Source organism: Anthonomus grandis, chromosome 4, assembly GCF_022605725.1.
Source record: "Anthonomus grandis grandis chromosome 4, icAntGran1.3, whole genome shotgun sequence".
Lineage (NCBI taxonomy): Eukaryota > Metazoa > Arthropoda > Insecta > Coleoptera > Curculionidae > Anthonomus > Anthonomus grandis.
In genome coordinates this window covers 19184537-19210138 of record NC_065549.1, presented here as the reverse complement: position 1 = coordinate 19210138, position 25602 = coordinate 19184537, and the positions used below count along the sequence as shown (strand labels likewise).

Below are 25602 nucleotides of genomic sequence, written 5' to 3'. Positions count from 1 at the left end.
CTCTTAATTCATGAAATAAAGAATGAGAATTAATTTCAGTACACTTTCATTTCTAGTTCAATTCAATGACGCATTTTATGGGTTTTTAAGATTTCCAACTTCACTTAATAAGAACTCATTATTATTTTCTAGGCTTTCTATCGTAATTAGCATTAAGCTTCTTAAGTTCATTTAATTCAGCTAATGAATCTTCCCACCTAAAAGCTCTAGTAACTTCGAATTTTTGCTTATGAGTTAACGATTGTAAGGTCTGAGTTTGTGCATCAGAAAAGGCAATCGTTTGGTGAGAATTCAATGGTTGCGCATCTATAATCCTATTTTTAAGACTATCAATTTCAGCCATAAATTGTTTCTCAATAGACTTAAACTCAGTAATTAATTCATCTTTTTCAGCATTAACCTTTTTCATGTGATTATTTAGAACATCTATTTCTATATTAAGCTGTTAAATGGTGTTTCTCAGCAATGGAATAAAATCTGAATTGTTATCATTTGCAACATCGGAGCATTCCTTACTGCATAAAACATTATTATTGACAATCTCAACTTCTCTGCCAATACGAGCACGGCAACTTTTATGAAGAACATTGTGGCATTAGATACAAACCCAATTGTTTCTAAATTTAATTTAACAGCATTTGAATGAAAGATCCATTTTTTCAATTATATGTCTTTGTTAACTAATTAGACTAATTTGTTATTGCTAAAACTGTCCCAAGAGAATCATTTCACCCAAAAATGTAAACCTAACATAACAGAGTATTCCTGGAGTAAACGTGGTCCAGAAAGGAGTGTATTCCTGAATTTCGTTACAATATTCTTTTCATTAATTAAAGACCTCCAACCTTCAATTCTACAGTAGAGGGATATTATTTTGTAGTTTTTCTAGATGCTAAAATGTGTCAAAGGACAAATATAAAGAGCATATTATAATGTTACACTAATATTTTATAGTTTTATCCGCCCTATTGCTAATCCCATTCTCCATTTAAGAAAAAAAGTTACTTAGGTTTGGATTTCGCCGCCAATGCTTATTAGTCTTCTAACCTAAATAGATCGAGTTGTTTGATCTGAAGCAAACTGAAAGTCATCGAAGGCAGTCAAGTGGCCGGCAAGCAATCCTGTTTGTCCCATCTTTATTTGGTTTAAAACCACGTAAAGGCCGGTCGTCGTTTTACCAAATCAAATATTTACCCGCAGAAGGGGCTTAACTTCAAAGGTTGTCTTTTTGTACGCCGAAGCTTTTTCCTCTTTTTCACTTCATTAACGATTGTTTCGGCTATCCGATTCCTTTTAATGACGTAGCGTCCCATGGGAATACTAAATTTGTCAAATAATATTTGATTATTTTAAATTTTTAAGATCGCCTAAGAATTCTTGGTCTTTTAAGTTTAGTACCTGCTATGATCCTATATCATTATTTTTCCAAATTTGTTGACTGCTTTCCTAGATTTTATTTGAATAGACAATTATTGCCACTTATTTTACATAATCTTCACCTTCTAAAAGTAAATATTAACATTGGCATAACTTAAATGTACATAATTCACTTATAATTTTACTTATTAAAGATAAATACATCAATTAAAGGCGATGGCATAACAAACGCTTTTTCTAATGTTTAGTTCCTGTAAAGAATACATTTCAGATTCTATGGGCTGCCTATACGGTTGATTCCCAAAGGACAGAACTTCCCAACACAATGGATTGGAGTTAACAATCCCTAAAATTACGCACACCACACGTAATGCCTCGAAACAACGGAGACTAATATGTCCGCCAAGCCTGGTCCGTTCTTTGATTTAAAATGCACAAAGCGCCTTTTAAGTCGCTCGGTTGTAATCCCGACTGGCCATCGTTTCACGCCTCGCTAATCCTCGTCTAATTCCGGGAGTCCGGACTAATGGACGACGCGGGCTCCGGTCCGGGATAACCGGGATTATCGGCCGCCCTTGATTATCTTCGCGTTTGACGCATGTACGTGAATTATTTAGGGAAATGTATTTGCAGTCGGGTTTGGGACAGGTATTAACTAATTAATCAGGCAACATACTTTTAACTTTAAGAGGAGAGAAAGGTACTTAGTAAACAATTTCCAACAGGGGTTTAAATATTTTACCTCTCAAAGTAACACTACAATGCTCTGATCTTCTACGAACATAAGCAGGGAACTTATATTTTTCATTAACCATTGATGAATCATACTAAACAAGGCGTCTCCAAAAGGTTCGGAAATCTTCAAACTGAAGACTACAGACCAAAATATGTGAACTGATCCAAACATATCTTAGTCCAAAAGTTGATAGCTTGCGAGATACAGGGTGCCAAAGTTACAATTTCATTTTCCATTTTTCCTTATTGTTTGAGAAGCATTTCATTAAAAATTTGAGATCAAACTCGGTACAGGAAGGTTTTCTAGTATGCAAAACAAGAATTGCCACCTACAGCACTATTTCGGTAAATAACATCATAATTTTTTTGTACTACCCCGTATACAACTGACCGAAAAATCTAATTTTCTCGTATTTCCGCAACAAAAAAAGATCCAATTGAAAGAAAAAAAAAGAAAGAAAGAAAAAACGTTTATTCGCAAGAAAAAGTTACAGATTACAATATTCGACATAATTTAATCTATACATCTCGATTATAAGAAAGCCATTCCACAGTAACACCTTGGCAAGGAGTTACGTGTGATGCATTCTAGAAATTACTACTTGGGAAATATATGCAATACAATAATTCAGATAAAAAAGAAAATATATATATATATATGGGTGGGCAATACAGGAACCGGTTGACCGCAAAACATGAGGGTAGGGAAAAAATATTCATATTAGAACCGTATACAATTAGTTTTTTTTAATGGTAGATTTATAGTTAGTTGATATATTCGAAATTCCAAATTTTTTGCTTCTGAGACACCTAGAATTTTTATATTGTAAATTTCAATAACAACATTTTTTGAGATTAAATCAATACTTTTTTTGAATCAAGGAAGAGAACACATGACTTAGAGTCATTTAAGTTAAGATTATGGTGTTCAGCAAATTTGTAAGTCTTGATTGAATCGATTTTGAGAAAAAAGAAAAGAGTCGGCGAAAAAAGTTAAATACACCTGGAAATCGTCAGGATACTGTTGAAGTTTGGAATAAGAGATTACATTTTTCATGTCTGCGACATAGAGAGAAAATAACAAAGGCCCGAGGCTCGATCCTTGTAGAACTCCAGTTTTAATGAAATATAGTTTGTATTGAAATATAAGGATGTTGTTCTGTTGCCACATAGTAATATCTATTACTGATATATTATTTTACAAAAGAAATAAATTATTTATAAAACCATAATAGTGAAGTTTAGCAAGCAACTTACAATTAGCACTGATGATGGCTCACAAGCCGAAAGCATTCTGCTAAGATATTAGTAAATACTTTGCTTTTAATATATGTTTTATGTTTTTATTTTGTTTTATTTGCCCATATATAAAATTATAAAATACAGATATAAGCCAAATTAAAATTTTGACAAAATTCTCGATTATAAAAACCGTTAATCTGTTGATACAGACTGATATATCCGGTTTGATTATTTATCAATGATTATAGCCTTATTTTGAATCAAGTTAAAAGTAGTAAAAATAATTTGGATTTTAGTAGTTGGAGCGAACTTCAAACGTGAGCCGACATAGTTGTGCTCCCAGAACTGTACGTACAGCTGAAGTTAAAGAAAATATTTTAGATGCTGTCTAATTCGCATAATCTTCACATTTAAGCAGACGAAAATCGTCATGCAATAAGGCAAACCCGCTACCAAGTACAAGTTCAAATTAATTTATAGGCAGAAATAATTGGATAATATTTAATAGAATCCGTTGATTTACCACCTAGACTAAATGGCCAAAGGTATTTATAATTCCTTGAAGAATAACTGCCCATTCTGTTGGAAGATCTTCCACTACAAATACGCATGAATATGTGGTTTATGCATGAAGGAACTCATTTTGGTTTATTAATTAGAGTATCTAAATAGTTCATCCAGACCAGTAGATAGGCCGATCAGGACTATCAGTATAGATTTAAATTCGATGGATATCTTCTTCTGGGGTATTTTAAAATGATGCGTTTATGGTACGGCAGTGGAAACTAAAGATGATCTTCGACAAAGAATTTTCCACCATAGCCAGGAAATGAAAAATAACCAAAAGAAACATAATCCAAATGCTTTGGAGAGTGCAGAAGGGATTAATTAGTTGGGTATAGATATTCGCAAGGTTTCAAGCTCAAGAGTGTTCATTGAGAATTGTTAAATCGAATCCACGATATTTCAAAGTATCCGTTGAAACAGTCTGTAGGAGTTTTTAGTATAAATGCGATAGTTAGCAGCTAACAATTAACTTGTGACGTTATCTTCACAAAGCGAATACAGCAACTAAATTTTATCATTTGGTAGCCTGGGCCTATGCTACTACTACCTAAAGAAATAAAGCCATTGTATTGACGACTATAAGAGACTAAAATCGTTTGATTTAATTAAACATTTAACAGTTAATGAAAAAACCCAGGAAAAAGGTCCAAAAAAGCTACAAAAATTACACTTTTTCGAGTTAGCATAATATACAGATAAATAAAAATGGACTTACCACTCATACATCCTAACTCCGTTGAATTACTACTATGATTATTATTACTCAAACTAGTGTTGTTGTTACTCTCCGTGGCTGCGGGGTGAGGAGTGGCTGGGCCTGATGTACCCCCGCTCCCCTTTTGACCCTCGATGACGTCATGGTCCTCCTTACAGTACAACGCGCCTCCTTCCCTTAACGCGAACTCGTCCCCGGGTACCAGTTGTCTCGCGCACTGACAACACCGGAAACATTCTATGTGGTAGATTTTGCTTTTCGCCCGCATTACGAAGTCATTTTTGCTGAACGAGCTGCCGCATTTGTCGCATTTGGTGCCGAATAATCTGGAAATAATGGTAAGAGTTAAAAGAATATTAATTTAGGAGGGTAAAAAAAACTTTGTAGAGTTAGGCAATCTGACTAGATTATTAAGTTTGCAATTATGCGTATAACTCATTGATAAATAAACTCAGATTAATCCAGTACATATGGGTTATGCTGTGAGGCGTATCTTACTACTTAAAGAATATAATTCAGCAGTGATAAATGTGACAAGGAATATTAAGCTTTTTAGGGTTTCTCCCGATTGAAAACATTACATTTCGCAAAGATGCAAATAAACAAAATATGATAACACTACAATATCTAAAACGTTTTGTATGTCGTACTTGCGTAATTATAGAAATAATAAGTAAAAACTTACGTTACGTAAAATCGTATGCAAAATCGTCATTATTGGTTTTTTTATTCCACGTGTAGCACGAGTCTAAAGGTGAAGTTACATGCATCAGACGTTTGATAATATAACACGAGTTAGTTCTTATTGGTCAGAATAATGAAATATTATTTTACATTTTATGGTTTTTTACATGAATATGATGTGGAACGTATAATTAAAATTTGTTTCTTTTCGACGGCTAACGAGCTTTAACATATGTTTTGCATTTTCTACGTAAATTTTGCACGTGTTTTGGACCCAGTACCATAGGACATCAGATGTATGTAAGTTTTTAAAATTAACGGAATTCATGTTCATTCAATTCCACCCTTTGCCTCATTTAACACTGATGCGTCGCGGAATGTGATTTAGGTTCGTCTCAGACAAAATTCGAATAGCGTCTTCGTAGAAAGTGTGGCAACCGATTTTGAGGTTCTGCGCATGTATAGGAGTGTAGATATCTTGCTGACACTGTCATACACGGCCGAATTTAAGAAAAAGCAAGTAAAATTAAAATAGCGGTGGGAAGAGGGTTTGCTGTAACTCAAAGTTACTGTAACATTTAAAGTTATCAATAACGTTCTTGACAGTAGTATTATCTGCGAAGAATCTAAAATTTTTATTAATAGACATTTTGGAATTATTATTAACAAAATAAAGGATTGCTTAGGCCTAGTATAGAATCTTGAGGATTATCACATTTTACAACTATATTTAGCATAATCAAGATTTACAATATTTGCGATTAATTTTAGATATTACTAGAAACGCAGAGTCTATTGGCGGAAAAGACGAATCAAACCTACGTTATGCGGATGATACGATAGTTCTGGCATAAAACGAACAGAAAATGTTTTAAATACTCCAACAAGTAGAAGCTGATAGTCAATAATAGATATAAAATTATGCCTACGACTAAATAGGACCAAATGGTGTTTGTTAATTATGGAAAGATCTGAGACAATCCCTTTCGATTCATCCACGATATAGAATCCAATGACACTGTCATTTATCTTGGCGCAAAAATAACCAAAAAAGGAGGCGTTGAGCCAGAAATTAGAAAAAGGATTGGAATAGGAAAAGATTGGACAGACTAGTTAAAATTTGGAAAAATCACAATATTCGGCAAATAATAAAGGTGACGAGACTTCTCAGAGCGCTGATATTCTTCATTGCAACCTATGGATCAGAATGTTGGTCATTAAACGTAGCATGCCGCAAAAGAATAGAAAAGATGTCAAAAATCCTTTGGACGCAGAGAACTGAATATTCGGGATCAAATCGTGATACAGAAGGACGGGATGGAGAAAATTGTCATCCAAGGTAAAATGGACGGCAAAAGAACGAAAGACAGATCTCCTGTAAGATTCACAGATCAAACCTTATAAATAAGTCAATAGCAGAAGTAATCAAAACTGTAGGGGATAAAGAAGCATGGCGAAGGCTTGTACCTTGAATAGGATTGTCTTAAGAATTTGTACCAAAGTTTTGCAAAAAAAAGAGCCACTTATCAGGGTTTTTTGTCAAAGTACAGGTTTGCTTTTTTATGCAACGTTATCTTTTTGCTTTTTCTTTTAGGTAGAATATCTTGCAAATTTTAACGTTGTTAACGTTTAATACGTTCAACTTATTTAAACACAACAAAGAAACAAACAAAATTTAAATAATTTGACGATTCAAATGTTTGCTTCAATAACAGGCAGAAACCTAAAATATTTAAACTTGATTACCCTATTTATGTAAATGTGCAAAAGAAAAACAAGTCCATACTTATCTGTACTTAAGCAAATAAGAGTAGTAGTGATATATAAAAACTTAAAATTTGGTAAAATTATCACATTTTGTAGAGGAGAGAAATAAATATTACTGGAAAAAAATTTGATGTAAGAGTAAATAGAAATTTAAAAAATGCACAGTATAGTTTAAGCAAGAAATCTGTCATTTTCAAATACTGGAATACCGAAAAACATGAATTTGATTAAATTTTCTTAAATTAAATAAGATTTTTATGAAAGAATTTAATGTAATTTTTTCCAGTAATCAAACCTTGACGAGTTTCTTCGAAGAAAAAGCATATAAGAAAATTTATTTTGAAAACTGCATTACGTAACCAGTCAGAACTTAGGTGGTCTCGTTACAGGTGTAAAGCATCTTTACATCCCAAGAAAAAACAGATAGAAAAAACTAGGAAACAACACAACCCGAGACCGGGGTGTCAGATTGCGCGCCAACGCCACACACAGGCACCAGATTGATTTTGTTAATATAGACGCCGTTTGACATCCCGGTATGAGTATTTTGGATAAACTTTTGTGTTGATGGCTCTTTCTAAGTTATTCTAGTTTTATCTAATGAGTCTTAAAGAAATATATTAGAATTTTCTATAAATCTAGGTCTTGGAAACTAAACCTAATGTCTAATGTCAGTTACAATGGAAATATAGTGTTATTTAAAAATTCTAGTTGAAAATAAACTAAAAAGTGTTCTAGTTTTACCAAAATAGGTCGAATAAGAAAAATAAATAAAAAGTATATATATATATATTTTTTTTTGCGCAGAAATTTATTGAACTTATTACGGAGGAAATAATAAGGACAGTTATTATTTCCTCAATAATTAGACGCAATCAATAATTAGACGATGCGTGACTTTTGAAAGTGAGTATATATTAATTATTTCATAATAATTTAATAAATATATCCAAACATCAGACGAAAGAATAAGACAAATGGAAGCTGCTTACAATATGGCTTATACAAAATTTATTTATTTATTTATTTATTTATTTCAATATACGGCAGAGCCAGTTTACAAAAACAAAATAGATAATACAAAATACTAGACAATATAGCAATATAAATACAATACTAGAATTACAAAAAAAATATATATATACCAAGATAAAACCTCTGAAAAAACAGTCATCAACAGGGCTAAAAACTTAGCACTATCTAAGGAACGTAGGTTAAAGTGTAAGATTATTTATTTTTGATTTGAATGACCGTAAGCCGCCGGAAAATGGATCCAAACTATTATCATTAAAGAAACGCAAAGTCCTAGTCAGTGGAGAAAAAAACCCATAGTTGGCCGAATGAAAGGGTAAACGAAACATAGAAGAGTTGATCCTTCTTTGACAAGTGTTAAAAGGAATTGCTTCCAAGATGGTAGGACAATGATATAAACCATTTAAGATCTTATAAAACGTTAAAGCATCAGAATAATGCCGTCTGACTTCAAGATTAGGGATATTCAATTGGACACTGATAGCATTATAGTCGATGTAATAATTACGAAAAATATTAACTTCAGCTCTATAAGCAAGGGATCTTAAGAATCTTCTTTGTACAGCCTCAAGGTGTTCAATATGAGAATCATAATAAGGGGACCAAATTACAGACGCGTACTCAAGCAAGGAACGTACCAAAGAGTAATAAAGTAATTTGAAACAATAAGGTGAAAGATGTACACTATTTCTAGTGATAAAACCAAGACTACGCATACTCCTGTTAATAATATCCAAAATGTGCGGCAAAAAAGTTAGCTTGGTATCAAAAAGAACACCTAAATCTTTAACTGTATCAACTGACTTAAGTTCGTTATTGTTGATTGTGTATTGATAATTAATAATTTTATTAGAACGACCAAACGAAATACATACACACTTCTTTACATTCAGTTCCAGACTATTGCTATTACACCACTCAGCAACACTATTTAAATCCAATTGAAGTAGCTCAGCATCAAGATATGACTCAATGGCTTTATACAGTTTAAAATCATCAGCAAAAGCAAGATGTTTTGAATGAACAATTACATCACTCAAATCTCTTATGAACAAGTTAAAAAAGGCCGGTCCAATATGCGAACCTTGAGGCACGCCTGAAGATACTTCAATACCATTAGAAATATAATTACTTATCCTGACCAACTGTGTGCGACCAGTCAAAAAACTGTGACAAAACTCGACCAAAGTCCTACCAAGGCCCATAGCCCCAAACTTCTGAACCAGATGTTCATGACCAACCCTATCAAAGGCCTTCGAGAAGTCTGTGTACATACTATCGACCTGTACAGACCTCTCAAAAGCACCAATCAAATCATACTGGTAAGTCAACAGGTTAGTCACCGTAGATCTACCCTGACAAAAACCATGCTGATGATCACTAAGCAATCGCCTACAGTGCCACGAAAATCGCACAGAAAACAACCTGTCAAACAGTTTAGGAACTACAGACTGAATACACACACCTCTATAGTTACAAATATCAGTTCTATCCCCATTTTTATGAATTGGCGTTAAAAAGCTTACTTTCCAATAATCAGGAAATTTGCCTGTCATGTCAAGCAAAGATTGAAAAGGTGATGCAGAGGCTTACTCAGAGTGCACACACAGTTTTTAAGAAAAACAGATGGGATACCATCAGGGCCAAAAGAATGTTTGTTCGGAAGGCGTAAGATTTCATCAAATATGTCCAATAAAGAAAAAGAGATGCGATTTAAATCCAGACTGTAATCAAATTTATAGTCAGGAGCCTTGCGGACAGGTTGCCTGTATGTAGTTTCAAAATACCTAGCAAATAAGTTTACAATATCTTGACCATTACCAGCAACCTCGGCTTCCATATGCATGCTATTGGGGTATGAATCAGACCTACGTAATCTATTGATGTGTTTCCAAAATGAAGAATGATCATGAGAAATTTCAGTATTTAATCTTTCAATATATGACCTAAAACATTCATCACGAAGAGTTTTACATTTATTCCTCAAATTTGAAAAATTAACATAACCCATAGGATTCTTACTATTTTTGAATTTTGTGTGAGCAATCTTTTTTTGAATAACAAGATTCTGTAATTTTCTACTAAACCAAGTGGGAAAATTAGATGATTTAAAATGTTTAATTGGAACAAACATCTCAATAGCAAAATAGAGAGCATTGTAAAAAATATCAATGCATTTATTAATATCCTTCTGATTAAAAGCAGTATCCCAATTCATGCAAGCAAGGTAATTATTAATGGCAACAAAATCACAGTTTACAAAATCATAATAATAAACATCATACTTAAGACTAAAATCACAATTAATAGGAATACTTATTTCATAAGCAGGATGGTGGTTTGATGCCGGTGATAAATTTTCAGTAGCATATATGACTTTAACATTTGACAAACTTGAGAAAAACAGATCAAGAAATGTACCAAACAAATTTGGCAAGCCATTCACCTGCTTAAGATTAAGATAGTTACAACAACTACATAGCACATTTGCAGATGTTATAGACTCAGCCGTCTCAACAAATACAAATAAGTCAATAGAAACAATTACACACAAATCGAAATAGGTAAAAGTCAAAATACATATAACAGATGAAAGTAGTACAAAAATTAGATATTATGATAAGCATATACTTAACATAGATATTAACAGTAAATGCCCACTCTGCAACGAAGGAAAGGAACAGATTAGCTATATTATTATATCCGCATCCCTGAGTTAGCAAAACATAAATACCTGGAACGACATAATAAAGTAAGCATTGGGTTTTAAATAAAAACTATAATATAAAATGCAAGGAAACTGATATAAAAACCAACCAGACGTTATCACAACCAACGATATCAATTATTAATGGATTGTTCGCTTAATTTAATATTTATTTATATTTAAATTTAATTTAAATTAATTTACATAATTATATAAAGAAAAAGTTTTTTTTAATTACGTTTTATTTATTTAAATATTTTTATGAGCGATTGTATAGAAATATTAGACCCAAGAGTTCAGACCTACTTTAAGTCAAATCTACATATATACTATGCACGTCTCAGTAATGTTTGTGTTTTTCATAAAATACGTAGAATCTGGTTTAAAAAAATCCTATTACGGTGCGCGAATATTGTTAATATGTCATGCTTAAATTACGTATGATGTCTAATTTTACAACATTTATCCATGTTGTGCATATTTTTTATTTACTGGAATTATACAAAAATAGTAAGGTAAGATTTTTAATTGAATTGAATGCTTTTCTACTTTATAATTGACGATAATATGAAAATAAAGAAGTGTGAGTCTATATTATTTTTTTCCAGTACTTAAAGAAGCAGGTATAATAAGAAACGTATAAAGAAATTGTAAGAGAAATGTCTAAGCTCTTCTGTAAAAATCATTAAAAGGAAGTTAGATTCAGATTTGAATTTTTAATTTTACAATGTCATTTAGCTATATGACTCTATTATCTGGGTTGTCCTTAGAAATATTTTCAGATAAATGTGCATCGTGCCTATTTAAATTAGGTATATAGGCATATTTAAGAGTAAATTTTAATAACTTAGTGCGTGCATATTCATAATGATTATGGAATGAACCAACTTCTTTATTAAAAAGTACATCGAAATACAAAATTTTTGACAATAGTCAAACAAAAGTTATAGTCCAATAACCTTCTAGGAATATTCGAATTACACGAAATTATTATAAAACCCTTTTTTAAATGCTTACATTTTAGACCACATTTTTTATTATCTATAAATAGTATTTCGATGTGCTTAAGAAGTAAAATGGCTGAAGGGTGTAAATAAAATGTATAATCATTAATCTAGAGAGTTCATAGATACTTAAGAAATTGCTCAATTAAAATATTTCTCTTATAATAATTCTTAAACCTCACATTTAACCAGCAACTTATTAAATATACTTGGACTGCTAATGCATATGGCCACGATACCCAAAAATGAACACTAACTGGTGGCCGTCATTTTTATAGTGGTTGTGTCCTTTTGATGTTGGTCACTCTGAACATTTTTAGTGTTGCCAACAAAAAATATATTAAATAACGGTAATGAAGTTGATGACGCTGACGTTTGACGTGTGTGTATAGCGGTTTGCCTAGTTTTTGGCGACTTGTAAACGACGCTTGGCTGTATCGCCTAGAACAGGCGATGTAGCTTTCTCCTTATTTAATACGTGGATAATGTAACACCATCCTTATTAAAAGGTATTTGGTTCACTGTTTCTCAAAACCGAATTATTGTGAATTATCTGTTTGTGTTTATAATATAATAATATATAGAGTTGTTTATTTTTATATAAACCCTTGCTAATTACAAGCCCTCATAAAATCATCTATATTTTGATTTTTATAGATGGTTATACCTATTAATGTGGAAACACGTCTGTACATGGAAGAAAAGTAAAACTCTTAATAGTAAAAATAGAAAGAAAAAAAAAGTGTTTTATTTATTTAATAACTGAATTTGTTAAATAAATAAAAGCAAAAATTTAAATGAAGATCATCATTTTCATGGTATTAGAATTTATAAGATTCAAGTTTAAGTTTAGATTTATAAGATTCAAGATTATCAGAATACTAAAACAAATATTTTAAAGTGCATGCCTCTATCCCAAGTTCTTTGAAACTTTGTCTCATTTTAGGTGAGGATTATTTTCTTTCATAAATTTTAACGAAATTCTTAAAGAAGTACAAAAAAATCACAGATCTAACGCAACTATCTTAAATTCATATCTATATGTAACTTTCTATTTGTCAACATAATCTCTCAAAAACTTTAATTGTTTTGTTTCCCTACAATTGGCACAACTAAAAATTGTCCAGCAGCAGATGAGTGACCAGCATCGAAAGGACACAATCACGCAAAATGGCGGCCCCCTAGTAGTGGTCATTTACTTTTCATTGAATTGGCAGTCCAGGTATATTTATTAAGTTCGTGCATTTAACACACTTCTTCTTAGTCATATCTTCATTCCTGAAGAGTTGTGACGTCATGTCTATGAACACTGATGGGTCGATTGTCTCCACTGTTGTCGATTTTCTGCTACTCTATATATTTGTCTGCAAGGCTTGCCCTGTAATTTCTTTAATTTGGTCTATCCACCGTGATGGGGATCTTCCTCTTAATCTTTTACCTTCTACTTTGCCCTGCACGATAAGTTTTTCTAGATTGTCTTGGTCTCTCCTGGTGATGTGTCTGAAGTAACCCAGAATGCGGCGTCGGCAGCTGGAGGACAATCGATCGGTGATTCCTAATTCGTTTAATATCGACACATTGGTCCGGTGTGCAGTCCAGGGTATGCGAAGCATCCTCCGCCAGCACCACATTTCAAAAGCATCTATTCGGTGCCTGTCGCTCGACTTTATTGTCCAGGATTCGGAACCATACGAAAATATCGAAAACAGTAGGGTGTTTACCAGGGCTCTTTTCGTGTTTCTGGTTATAGATCTGTCTTTCCATATCTTGGATAAGTTTCACATTGCTGTCCTCGCTAATGCTATCCGCCTTCTTATTTCTGTTTCACACCCTCCCTTGCTGTTTATTAGGGACCCTAAGTAGATGAATTCATTTACTACTTCAATTCAATTTTGCAGATTTCTTAACTCTATGGTGTTACTCCTGTCAATGACCATTAACTTGGTCTTGTCTAGATTTATTTCGAGGCCTAGAGCTCGGCTTTCATTAGCGACCTGATCAATAAGTGTAACCATCTCACCTTCATCTCTTGTTATTAGGGTAGTGTCGTCCGCGTATCTGAGATTACATATCTTTCTACCATTGATTGACACACCTCCTTCAAAATTTTCCAGGGCTCGTCTTATTATGAATTCACCGTAGGCATTGAAGAGTGTCGGTGATAGGATACATCCTTGACGGACGCCTCTATGTACTTTGAAAATGTTTGATGTTTTATTGTCGAGACTAACTATGGCATTGTTATTTTCATATAGGTTGGTTATTAGAGATATGAAATGCGGAGGGACTCCCATTTCTTTCAATACGTTCCAGAGACTACTCCATCGAACACAGTCGAAAGCCTTTTTGTAATCTATAAAGCACAGGAGCATGGGGGTATTGAACTCCTGGGCTTTCTCGATTAATTGGCGGATGTTGAATATTTGGTCCCTAGTCCCTCTTCCCTTAACGAAGTCTGCTTGTTCTGGAGGGATTTGACCCTCTAAGTAGTTTTGCAATCGTCTATCTATTATTTTAAGCAAGATTTTGCTGGCATGTGTGATTAGAGATATCGTTCGATAATTTTCGCATTTTTTGGTGGATCCCTTTTTGTGAATAGGTATAAATGCAGACGTTGTCCAGTCTTTAGGCCATTGACCACTTTGCCAGATCTTATTACATATATCATGTAGGATTTTGGTTCCCGGGTCTCCTAGTACTTTTATGAGCTCAGCACGAACTCCGTCTGTTCCTGGGGATTTGTTTAGCTTTAGGTTTTTTATAGCTTCTTTAATTTCAGATATAAGAATATTGGGCTCCATTTCAAATTGTGTGTTTTCTTTCTGTTGTTCGATCGCTATTTTGGTTTCTTCGGTGTATAATTCCTCACAATATTGTCTCCATCGTTCGATCACTTTTTCATCTTCCCATACTATCTTTCCGTCCTTGTCTTCAATTGTGAAAGTCTTTGGTTTGAATTTGCGTGTTATTTCCCTTACTTTTTGATTCGCAGTCTTCTCTCGTTAGGGTGCCCCTCCTTTTCATTTCTTTTCGTTTGTTAACTATTTCTATGATCGCTTTTGTGATCCAGGGTTTGTTTGGCCGATTTATCGGGTTATATGTTAGTTGAAGGTGATCTGCTGTCGTCTTAATAACATTTCTCAATGCTTCCTATTCTTGGTCTGGGTCTTGTCTATTCATTATGTCATGTTTTTCGGCCTCCAATTTGTTTTGTATTTCTTCTTGAAATTGCCGTTTGGCTGTTTCCGTCATGTTGATCCTGTTGCGTTGGTGGTAGTTTCTTTTTAGACGGAGCCTGAACTTCATTAGTAATAAATTATTATCTCAACCACAGACAGCTCCAGGGTACGTCTTGCAGTTAACGACGGAGGATTTCCAGCGAGATCTGACCATAATGTAGCCAATTTGATTTCTGTATCTATCTCCTGGTGATGTCCATGTGTATATGCGTCTTTTATGATGTGCAAATAATGTGTTTGTGATAGTGAGGTTTTGTTCTTGGCAGAATTGAAGTATTCGTTCACCTCATTCGTTTCTTGTTTCTCGTTTCTTAACACATTTATCGATCTATAATTGTTGCACCGCTATATAAGATACACTAGGACATATTTTCAAAAATTATTTTATTCGTTCTGAGCATATAAGCTCTTAGAACATTTTAATCAACAAATTATAGACCATTTAGTTCTTTGAAGGTTATTTTAAACTCGACATTATTAATATCGGGTTTAATTATGCGTTTAAAAAATAAAATTCTTCTATTTAAATTATAATAAAAATATAATAAAATAAAAAAATATAATAAATATATCAATAATAAAAAATCGTGAACTCAAAAACCAAATTGTTTTATTTTATTCTTTTAAAATTTTAGGCTCAAATGAAGTAAAACAGTAAAGGTGTAACATAAAAATTAAAGGGTGCTACATCCAATTAAGTTATGCCCATTTTTTTATATTAATTGATTTTCAAATTTGGTTTTTTATATGTTTACCAGTTCATTTCAGAACAAATATAAAATTAATTTCGTGAAAAATCTAATTTTTTGCAATTTATTTAGATTATATTCTGCATTTGCACTTAAATAGTTATTGGATTCAGGCAAAAAATTAAACAGCCTTCGAAAAATGTGTATTTACATTAAGTCGACATTTTGACACCTATTAGCTTATCTCCAGGATTAAATAATTAATGGTAAAGGACTCGATATTGATAATATCGGGTGTATCAAAACCCAACAATTGTCGTGTTCCTATGAAATTACGTCATAATTTAAGGGAAGGGGTCAACAAAGTGTGATTTTGGAACGTGAAAGTTCAGAGACAAGTTATATATATACTTATATATTGGGTCATCATGTATACATTTGAAATGAATTAAAAAGATAAAGATCATAACAATTATAAGACAACAATTAAACCTATGTAACCGATTAAAAAAATATATTTCTAAATTTTTTTGAAATAAATTTTGTGGTATATTTTTTGTAACTGTATCTCACTGCCTTTTTTAAAAATATTACTATAGTATCCTGAGGATTACAATAAAAATTATCAAGACGTCAATGTAAAACTAAAAATAGACGTCTGTAATTTACTTTCGATGGACTTTTGGGTCACTAACTTTCTTTCTGCAACAAATGGTACATCATTCTAAATATAATAAGTTCAAATATGGTGAAATTTGTGTGACGTAATTTATGGATAGATAGTTAGAATTTAGTTAAAGTTATTTTTTATAGTACTTTTTTAGTATTTTTTAATAAAATTACCCTATTAAGAAATTGATACGAGTTTCAAACTCACACAAGTTAAGTTATAAAAGTCCTTCAAACTACTTAACATAGGTTCAGGTATAATATTAACTTACTTAACATAATCCCTTTTACAATATGTTTTTCCATCTCTAACAAAACAGGTACAACTTTCATCGAGAAACATATGGCACTCTTGGCACTTAAGGCAGGCTGCGTGCCATTCCAGATCAGGTGCCACCCTGAGGATGTACTGATCGTGGATTTGGCCTCCGCAACCCACGCAGTGGCTCAGTCTTCGGGGCTTTTCTGAAACAAAAAACAAAGATTAGCAAATTAAAAATAAAGCAATTAAAACCAAATACTGTTAGACAAAGAAATAAAAAATAGATTAAATAATTAAGAAGTTTCTTATTCAACCGCGTTTCTCATGTCTAAAAAAGAAGAGGTAATTAATTAATTGCCTTAATTAAATAGTAGTGGAAAATGACCGATATAAGTTATATTGGGACCGCAGTGTACTTCATACCGATCAACATGTAAGGCACAATAGACCAGATCTTATTTTAATAGATAAAATTTCCAGGAAAATAACTCTAATTAACGTAGCCATACCGAACAACAATAATCTGCAGGAGAACCACACTGAGAAAATCGCCAAATACAGAGATCTAGAAATTCAAATCGGAAGGCAATGGAGAATGGATAATGTTCAGACCATTCCAATTGTTATAACGACAACGGGTGTAATACCAAAGAGTCTACTGGAAAACCTTAAACAACTAGGAACTGGCGAACATCTATATAAGCACATGCAAAAGGCAGTACTACTGGCAACTGCTCGCAGCACCACAAAATTCCTAGGAGATAACTCTACATTTCAGGTCACTTAAGGGCACCGAAAAGGCCCCCACAGACCACAGAACTTAATCCTTTTGATATCGGAGGTATCTGGGATAAGTAAATAATCCCTCTTCACATTAGGCAGAATTTGTGGTTTCTTCACGATGGTGCTCCACCACATTTTGCGCGACCAGTGCGACGGCATTTGGATCGAATGTGCCCCGAACGATGGATAGGCCGAGGTGGTCCAATTGGATGGCTTCCTCGATCACCCGATCTTAATCCGCTTGACTTTTATTTTTGGGGCCACCTAAAATCTCTAGTGTATGTAACCGAAGTTGACAATGAACAAGAATTAAGAAATCGGATTTTTGTTGCCGCTGAGGAAATTCGACTACAACCTGGATTAGCTGCTGTCTGCAACTCTTGGATTAGGCGTGCTCAATTATGTATTGAAAGTCATGGAAATAACTTCGAACAGTTACTATAATAGTTAAATAAACATTTATTTTGGAGAGTTTACGTTTTTTTTTTAATTTTAATTAATAAGTCGTTTATCTTCGTAACTAAAACTATTTTACTATTTTTTTTTTCACTATTATTCATTATTTGCCGTCAGCAATAATTTCCCAAGTTTATGCGTATAGGTTAAGAAACACCCTGTATATGCATCGAACTCGAATTCTTTTTGAAGAAAAATTACATTTATTAGGACTTAGTTTAAGGTTAGTTTCTTGGAATTTAACAAATATTTCTGGAACGTTCTTTAAATATTTTTCAGATATTTCCCCTGGTGTAATGACGTCATCCGAATAAACTAATCATGATTCCCAACTCATTTTTCAAAAAAGAGAGATGGAGCATTACAGAGCACAAAGGGCATATTACACTAATTACACATAATTACTTTTTCTACAATTTACCTTTGAGGAGTGAAGCTGTACAACCAACGGGTACAAAGTTAGAGAGCGCCAACTTCACCAATATAATTTGTTTGTTATTTTAGATTTTCTTCTTGCAACTTTGGAATTACTTAATTGCGCTTAAAATAATTTTTCGAAATTTTTACTTGTTTGCGTGTAACTTTGGCGCTCTTTAAATTAGCGTTGCTCGAGATTGTATTATTATTTATATATGTGCCTGTACGATGTACAGTTTAGCCAGAAAATCACAAGGGTTGGGGTTACACGTTTTCGTTTTTCTCGACTATTTATAGACCAGTAATAACAAAAACAAAGCCTATGTGGATTTTTAAAAAATTCAAATTTAAATTCAAAATTGTATTATATATGTATTATACATTATTACAGGTATGTAACATGAATTTAGAATTTTTATGAATGAGAATTCACAAAAATTTTACCTTATACTCAAATTAATGAAATTTTCAATTCGAAGGTATGAAAGTAATTAAAACATTCTAAATACAGGCCTACATACATAATTATTTGAAAGAGACAAAAAATAAATACATTGTAAGAAATCATAGCTGGTAAGATTCCAGCTTTCTAGGGTAGAAAGCTGGAATCTTACCGAGGCTGCCACCAAGCGCTTAGGGGCATTCGAAATATGATGCTACCGACGCATGCTTCTGGTCTCATATACATACCATAAAAATTACATCACGATTCTTGAGAGGCTCAGAAAGGACAAGGAAATTATTACTAGAGGTCATGGTACTGGTCTCATACACATACCATACAACTAACATCACGATTCTTGAGAGTCGTGAGAGTTGAGAGATTTTACAATTGATTCTACAAAGCAATTTTTAGAACAGGGCTAATTGTATCATATTGATGTTGTTATTTCTTGTTTTCTTTTCATGAAGTTAGATATGACCGCTACCCTGCGTATTTTTTTCGCTCACAATGAAATAAGTGTAGATTTTATGTCTCTTATAATTTTGACAAATTATAAATTAAAGGGCCAATAAATATCAGAACTACTTCTGTTACTACTACTACTACTAGTACTTTACGCACCGTAGTAGAAAAAGTATTTAAAATATACAAAATATGTTCCTTTCAAGCCTGATATCAATCTTGTTTTAAATTCTTATAATAATAAAAAAATATATTTTGTAGACGTTTGACCATATAACCTCTATTGTCAAGTTTACACACATTTTTAAAAGAGGAAATTTTTAGCTATACAAGGAATAAGGTGTGTCATAGAATAAGATGCTGATTCTTAGGTGATTTTAAGAAGAAAAGTTCAAATAAAGCTATGTCCTAAACCCCTTAACTTTTGAGCTACAGGGTGTTAAAATCTTAAGATTTTAACTTCTGATTCTGGATCAAAAAATGGTAAGTTTCCACTTAAAAAACATATTGATGACGTCATATTTTTTTTAGTCACCCTGTATATTTAGTTTCCCCGTAGAAAAACCCTAAACCAAATATTAAAATCGACGGGTTCGGGCATTTTTTTTAGAAACGGTCTATTTCATTTTTATGGAATTGATACGCTACTTTACGGATGCACTGTATAAGAGAGAACTGTCATCATAAACGTAGAATAGAGGATTATCGAAATAAACCTAAATAAAAACTTGACTGTAAAGTATGTTGATAAAAACTGATGATATAAAATACTGATCTATTAAAAGGCTATAAAGAATGAAAAACTTAAGTTTTGTCCATGGTTTTATTACTGTGATTTTATTATTTGGTTCTCTTAGCAGAAAAATGGTATATTAAAATGTTGAAAATTTATATCTTAATAATTTGAATTATTAAGAAATCTTTAATAATTATGAGATATGTAACTCCCATAACGTAATTTTACTCTAATAAAGTACGTAAAAAAACGCATAAATTGTTCAAAAATGGTAATATTGTTTATATTTAAAGCATAATCTATTATTAATAAATATTTTTTATGTAACTATTTCTCGACGACGTCACTGGTAAAGATTCCTTGTGTTGGTAGGATCACCAATGCGATTGGGCAACGCGGCGTTACGATGTTGTTGTCCTTTTCTCTAATATACGTTATCTACATTCATTAAATTTTGATTATTAACTTCTTTATAGAGTATCTTATCATATCTTATTCAAGAGGAACAGTAGTATTGTGCCTGTCAAAGTAAGTGACACATTTTTCTGATATTTTAAAGTGTTTTTTTTTTTGCCATTTCTACATAAGCGTTTGGCATCATTGCATCAGAGATGTTGCAAGTAAACAAACTGCCCATAGTTCCACAGCAATGCTAATGCTAGCCTTTCAATGTTCTAACATTACTAATATTCCTTTCTTGACCTTATAAAATAAAAAAGGTTGGTTTTAAAATGAAAGCAAAAAAACTATTAACGTCCCATTAAACACTTATCCATCGAAATGGCATCACTTTCGGATTTAATGTGAAACAAACCCAGTCAAAGCAGAAGATAAAACTGACAAAAATCCGACGTCTTCCGCTTCAGAGGCCCATGAAAGAAGTCCTCTTCTTAGCGGCCGTTACTTCTTTTCTTCTTCTCTGTCCGTTTCCTATCGGGGTCCGAAGAGAACACGGCTTCGGAAAGGGTGATTTATGAGAAGGATTTGGGTGTCAAGCCGGCGACACCGTCCCAGGCGCCGGCGTTGAGGTGTCCGATGTCTGGCCGAAATGTCGCCCGACCGCCCGGTTTATATTATTATGGAATTTATTTGCTTTACAATTTTGGTATTTATTTTTTTATCTTTTATGTGTTTTATATATTTAAGAAGATCATGTATTACAAACTTCATACATGAAAAAATGATGAAATTATAACTTGGTTAGCAATATCTTTAAGTGATCTTAAGATTGCTCTAATTTATAGACCATCTACAGTTCAATATAACGTTCTCATTGATTCCTTAAATAAACTAATGAGTAGATTTACAAAAAATTAATATTAGAAGACTCTAACGAAAACGTATTAGCTAATACAAATACAGGCACGAACTATATAAATTTATTATTTTTATAATTATTCACATCACTTAACAGAGACACTCCAATAATGGAAAAGATATATATAAACATGAAATCATCTTATCAAAATAAAATTAATATTATAGATATAAAAAATTATTACTAAATCCAGCTAGACTACAGTTAAATATTTAGCAATGATCCTGTATAGAGTTGTATGTATTGCAAGCTCTACGTATAGGCATAAATTTTGTAATATTGGTTCTAGGCCTTGAAAGGTAAAACGTTTGAGGACTGTGAGCTGACAGCCGAGGAGTGTGTAAATTTAGAAGTTGCCAGATCTCTGGCGAATCAATTAAACCAATAATTGATTTATATAGGAACTGTAGATCTGCCGAATCCCTTCTTTCCTGTAAGAATTTTACCTGAAATCTTTCAAGCAAACAATCATGTGAGAAGCCGATTTCCGGGTACACTTTTTCGCATTTAGACCAAAGGAATTTAAGAAATATTCGCTGTATATTTTCAAGCTCTTGAATATGGTTCTGATAGTATGGCGACCAGACTTGAGAAGAATATTCCAAAATTGAACGAACATAGGTAAAGTACAGGAGTTGCTTACTTTGTTGGAACATAGGTAATGCTTGAAATATTCTCAAAGAATGGAGAGTTCCTGACAACAAAACCCAGCATTTCATAATTTCATTTTAAGATATTTTCGATATGAAAATTAAATGAAAGTGAGCTATCAAAAATTACTCCCAAGTCTTTAAAGCGCAAGCAAGATCAACTTTGGTAGTGTCAATTTATTATCAATTTGGTACTGGTAAGTAACACAGTTCTTTTTTAAGGAGTAGGAAACCATACAGCATTTAGAGGCATGTTGTTATTCTTGCACCATTCATTCATTGAGTTAATGGCTGCTTGAAGTTTAATGCAGTCCTCAATAGTATTAATTCTACAGTATAATTTTTTGTTATCACAGAATAATAAGCTGTTTACTTCCAGGTTCTTAGAAATACTATTAATAAAAGTTGAAAAATACAGGTCCCAATATAGAGCCTTGTGGTACGCCTAAAGGAGCTATTATTTCAGTTGAGCTGCATCCAAAGCATTCAACGTGTTGACGACGTTTAGTAAGAGAAGAAGAGATAAGAGAAGTTAAACGAGATGAAAACCCAAATTGGTCAGAAAGATTTGATATAATAATGAAATCGTCAAGACGGTCGAAAGCTTTCGAGAAATCTGTATAGACTACATTTACATGAGAATTATCATTTATAGAGAAGTTAATATATTATGCTGTCTAGTGTCTATATGATGTTTTATAGGAAAGTATAATGCTGAATGAAGGACCCGCACAAAAACTTTACTAGAAAAGTTGTTAATAAGTGTAACCGGCCGATAGTTATCGATAAGATTTTTATCATTTTTTTATGAACATTTAGAATAATTTTAGATTTTTTCCAGAGCGGAGGAAATTCTTTAGTTTCGAGGGAAAGATTGAACAATATTATTAGGGGTTTACAGAAAACATACACACAATCGAATATAAGAAATGCAAGTATTTTATCGGGTACAACTATAGCTTTGGGCTTAACTGATTTTAAAGTTCTTAGTATTTCATTATCTGTAAAAGATGTGATGTTAATATTATCAGAATGTGAGTAGTTGACTTCAACTATCTTCTGTTGGGATGTGCTAGTATATGAGTTATTGAGCAAAAGAGTCTGCTATTTTTTGGGGGGTTAGATAGGAGAGAACCAGTTTGATCATACATATTACATGGTATAGAACTGTTTTTTTAACTTATCTTCCAAAACTTGTTTGGTTGTGTTGAAAGATTTTGCTCGAGGAGCAGTAGGATTTATGTGAATGATCAATGTCTGCTTTTATTTGTGTGCGTAAGTTGCGAAAGTTCTTTTGATTGGTAGAACTCTTATATTTTTTCCATGCTCTATGTTTTTGTTTAATTAGTCTTAATATTTGTGGAGTAAATCATGGCGGGCGGATATGTGCGCTTTTTTTCGAGGTTTTAGGAACATATTTATCTAGATAAGAATAAATTTTCTGATGAAAAAGTTCGACAGCTGTATTGACATTCTCAACAGAATAGAGCATATCCTAATTTATTTCCAGGAAACTAGAGTTCTAAGATCAGCTTTTAAAATTATAGAAGACATTTTTTACTTTAAAATGATTATGAAATTGTTTATTAGAAGTGGTTTTAAATTTTATAAGAAGTGAGGGATGAAACATATCCACTTTTAACAAAAAAACCATGGCATTTTTCAACAGAACAAAACTCAGGAGTTGGCGAAATAACGAAATTTAGTAACCGCTCTTGAAAATTATATATCGAATTCAGCTGCTCCCAGTCAAAAAATTCTAAAAAGTTATTAGTTAAGGCAACTTTTTTATTTAAGTTTCTCGTATTACTATACTCAGGTAAGTTAAAATCACCAAACAATATTACCTTAATCTAAAGTCAACTACAAAAAGTCTGGGTCTCAAAAGTATTTATTAATCTAACAGTAGGTTCACGTGTTTCGCTCATATTAAGAGCATCATCAGACCTAAAAATTAAAAACAAAGAAACTAGATACAATAACAACCTTAAAGTTAGATAAAATTGGTACCATAAAATTCGACTACAAACCGTACATGCTTTACGGTCACATTATACACATACGCTAAATAAAATAAATTCTTAGGAATGTAATACGCCACAAGTTTGTAAAAAACCAAAACAACTATATTAAAGTTGATAAAATACAAAATTATAAAATTATTGTCCTAAGCGAAATTCGAACCTATTGCTAGTTTCGAAAAACACGTCAGTTAAGCAATGTAAACTACTGCGCTACCAGGTCCTTGAAGGTATTTCTAGTAGAAGTGGAGTATGTCAGGCAATATTGTTAAAAATGAGTCCCGGTTCAAAATTAAAAACGTCGTTAACACAGTCTAGGATTGGGCTTTTCTTGGCTTTGGTGATTTCTAATTTTTCCAGAAGGTCTAGTTTTCTGGTTTTTTGGCATTCATGCACGACTGATACATTATCAGGAACACAAAATTGTGGCTCAAGGACAACAAGTGTGTAGTAAAGGCATTAAACACGTGTAACGTACTGTTAGAACTAATACTTTTGAGACCGAGACTTTGTGTATTTCCTTTCGATTATTGAATCTAGGTCTCTTTGAGAAAATGGACGACTTCTTTCAATATTACCTTGGCTTGATAAAGATATATTAAGGACAAAGATATTCAAATAATAATTCGTACGTCTCAATATTTTGATTTGGGGGGTATATACAATGCTTTCATTTCAAAACGATCCCGCCTCATTTTTTTCTTAAAAAAAAAAAAACACGTCAAATTAAATATACAGGGGGACGTTTAATTATGCATTTACTGAAGTTCTGTCAATCACCTCCTCACCTCCAGCTAACCTCACTTTAATATGTCAAATGGGAACCCCCATCGTATGATACATCATAGTAAGGAGCGTAAAATTCTCTATTCAACGGTACCAAAAAAAATGAAATCGGTAAATGTGTAAGCAAATAGTTAGCGAAAATGTCTAGAAATAATGAATATTTTATTTACGCCAAACTTTGGTATGTCAAATGGCTACCCCATGGTGTGATACATTATTTTAAAGGGCATTCATTATGCTGTCAATGGTTGTAAAAAAAAATAAAATTGATTGACCAAGAAGCAATTAAAGCGTAAATCGGTAGAGTAGAAAAACAAATTTAATTAGTTTAATAAATTTATTTTAGAAAATGCGCGCCGTTATTAGCAAGACAATAAAAAAGCCTATTTTCAAACTCCTTACGAACATTGGCAAGGGTCTGCCCGCTAATTTCTCTGCATTCTTGAAATATTCTATTTTTTAAATTCTCAATACTCTCAGGTGGGGTTTTATAAACTTTGCTTTTTAAGTAGCCCCAAAGAAAAAAGTTAGTGGGGTTAGGTCCGGAGACCGCGCAGGCCATTCGATTGCACAACGTCTGCCAATCCACTTTTCTCGAAAATTTTCATCAAGCCACTCTCGAACTAACTACTGTGTAGTGCGCGGGAGCTCCATCTTGCTGAAAATGTATATTATTTTCATTCAATAATATAGCACCATGTTGATCTACTTGATTTTCCATTTTCGCTAACTATTTGCTTACACATTTACCGATTTAATTTTTTTTTGTACCGTTGAATAGAGAATTTGACGCTGCTTACTATGATGTATCACACGATGGGGGTTCCCATTTGACATAT

General features: G+C 32.7%; 1 protein-coding gene across 4 annotated transcripts in view; it reads right to left on the bottom strand.

Moving 5' to 3' along the window:
• Positions 1–25602, bottom strand: part of LOC126735074 (insulin gene enhancer protein ISL-1) — a 108994-nt gene that overhangs the window by 43892 nt on the left and 39500 nt on the right. For all 4 annotated transcript variants that reach the window (XM_050438965.1, XM_050438967.1, XM_050438966.1 and 1 more), the window contains exons 2-3: positions 16700–16892; positions 4637–4962 (exon numbers count right to left, since the gene is read on the bottom strand). In XM_050438965.1, coding sequence (XP_050294922.1) covers positions 4637–4962; positions 16700–16892 — 519 coding nt within the window. The remainder of the gene's footprint in view (positions 1–4636; positions 4963–16699; positions 16893–25602) is intronic.